Source organism: Lupinus angustifolius, chromosome LG18, assembly GCF_001865875.1.
Source record: "Lupinus angustifolius cultivar Tanjil chromosome LG18, LupAngTanjil_v1.0, whole genome shotgun sequence".
Classification (NCBI taxonomy): Eukaryota; Viridiplantae; Streptophyta; class Magnoliopsida; order Fabales; family Fabaceae; genus Lupinus; species Lupinus angustifolius.
In genome coordinates, this window is record NC_032026.1 from 8468942 (window position 1) to 8471575 (window position 2634).

At 45.3% G+C, this 2634-nt stretch overlaps 1 protein-coding gene across 1 annotated transcript in view; it reads left to right on the forward strand.

Moving 5' to 3' along the window:
- The window catches only part of LOC109332518, a 7501-nt gene that overhangs the window by 3925 nt on the left and 942 nt on the right, over positions 1 to 2634 (forward strand). The window contains 1 exon segment of the mRNA XM_019567503.1: positions 17 to 2605. Coding sequence (XP_019423048.1) covers positions 17 to 2605 — 2589 coding nt within the window.

The window sequence follows — 2634 nt, forward strand, 5'->3', positions numbered from 1 at the left end:
TTAAAACCAAATTTAGGGGGAGCTGACTCGGTCGTCCCCGTATTGTAGATCCAATAGCGATTTTGAAAGTGAGGGCCATGCTGGTGAGCCCTCCCCCAGATCTGACCAACCCATCAACCAAGTGGAAGAGAACAGTGATGATGAATGGGAGGCTCCCCTAGAACTACTCAGACTGGTAGAGCAAGAAGCCAGAGAGATTCAACCACACCAAGAGCCTGTCGAACTCGTCAACCTGGGTTCTGAGGGAGATAAGAAGGAAGTGAAAGTAGGCACCACGATGGACGTTAAGGAACGAGAAAGGCTAGTCAAACTCTTACACGAATTCAAGGACGTCTTTGCTTGGTCATATGAAGAGATGCCGGGACTAGACCGAGGTATAGTAGAGCATAAATTACCATTAATACCCAACTCCAGGCCAGTGAAGCAGAAGCTACGAAGAATCAAGCCAGAGATCTCCTTACGAGTCAAGGAAGAAGTAGAGAAATGGTTGACAGCTGGGTTTGTTAAAGTTGCTGAATACCCAGATTGGGTCGCCAATGTGGTAGCGGTGCCGAAGAAGGGAGGAAAGCTTAGAATCTGTGTTGACTACAGAGACCTCAACAAGGCTAGCCCAAAAGACGACTTTCCGGTGCCGCATATAGATGTCTTGGTGGATAGCACTGCAGACCATGCTCTTTTCTCATTTATGGATGGGTATTCGGGGTATCATCAGATCAAAATGGCGCCAGAGGATGTGAGCAAAACTACATTTATCACTCCATGGGGTACCTTCTGCTACCAAGTTATGCCATTCGGATTGAAGAATGCTATGGCTACATATCAAAGAGCCATGGTAACACTCTTCCATGATATGATGCATAAGGAGATAGAAATCTACGTCGACGACATCATCTGCAAATCCAAGACAGAGGGAGAACATGTAAACAACTTGAGGCATTTGTTTGAGAGACTGCGAAAGTATCACCTCAAGTTGAATCCAACCAAGTGCAGTTTCGGAGTGAAATCCGGACGGGTATTGGGTTTCATCGTCAGCCAGAAGGGTATTGAGGTAGATCCTGAGAAGGTGAAGGCCATCATCGAAATGCCAACTCCTCGAACAGAGAAAGAGGTCAGAGGATTCTTAGGGAGACTGAATTACATTTCCCGGTTCATCTCGCAACTGACATCCACCTGTGAACCAATATTCAAACTCTTGAGGAAGAATCAGGCAGTAAGATGGAATGATGATTGTCAATCAGCGTTTGAAAAGATAAAACAGTACTTGACCGAGCCTCCAGTGTTGATGCCTCCAATTCCAGGGCGGCCCTTGATTCTATATCTCACTGTACTTGATGAATCTATGGGATGCGTCTTGGGGCAGCGTGGTGATTGTGGAAGAAAGGAGCAGACAATCTATTATTTGAGCAAGAAATTCACAGCTTGCGAAATAAAATACTCATTGTTAGAACGTACATGTTGCGCTCTAGTCTGGGCCTCTCGCCGTTTGAGACAATATATGCTGAGTCACACTACTTGGTTAGTGTCAAGAATGGATCCCGTCAAGTACATCTTCGAGAAACCCATATTGACCGGAAGGATTGCTAAATGGCAGGTGTTGTTATCTGAATATGACATCATGTATGTGACGCAAAAGGCTGTGAAAGGAAGTGTTATTGCTGACTACTTGGCCGATCAACCTATAGACAAACTGGGGCAGATGAAGTATGAGTTTCTAGATGAGAACATCATGGCTTTATCCGATGAATCAACAGAAGAAGAAAAATGGACCCTAGTCTTTGATGGGGCCTCTAACGCATTCGGGCATGGAGTAGGTGCTGTGTTGGTATCTCCAGAAGGGAAGTTCCTTCCCTTTACTGCTAGACTGTGCTTTGACTGTACCAATAACATAGCAGAATATGAGGCGTGCGCTTTAGGATTGAAGGTTGCCATTGATGCAAAAGCAAAGATCCTAGAAGTATTTGGAGATTCTGCCCTAGTAATCCACCAGGTAAAAGGGGAATGGGAAACTCGTGACAGCAAATTGGTGCCCTACAGAAATTACATCCAGAAGCTGAATGAACAGTTTGATCAAGTGAGTTTTTATCACATCCCTAGGGAAGACAATAGGCTGGCAGATGCACTAGCAACCTTATCCTCAATGTTTCATGTGGGAGGGGACATTTTGCTCCTGTTCCAAATAAAAGACAACATCGAACCAGCTTACTGTCATGCAATTGAAGAAGAGCCCGACGGCAGGCCATGGTACCACGACATAAGAGAATACCTAAGAAGACAAGTCTATCCTCCGAATGCCTCAGAGACCGACAAAAGAACACTCAGAAGACTAGCCACAAACTTCTTTTTGAGCGGAGATGTTGTTTACAAAAGAAATCACGATATGGTACTCCTCCGATGCCTAGAAGCCAAGGAAGCTCAGAGAATGGTGGAAGAGGTACATGAGGGAACTTTCGGGACCCATGCGAATGGGCATGCTATGGCCAAGAAGATCATGAGGGCAGGCTACTTCTGGTTGACTATGGAAACTGATTGTTGTAACTATGTGAAGAAGTGCCACAAATGCCAGATATATGCGGACAACATTAATGCACCTCCAAACCCCTTGAATGTCTTAACGTCACCTTGGCCATTTTCCAT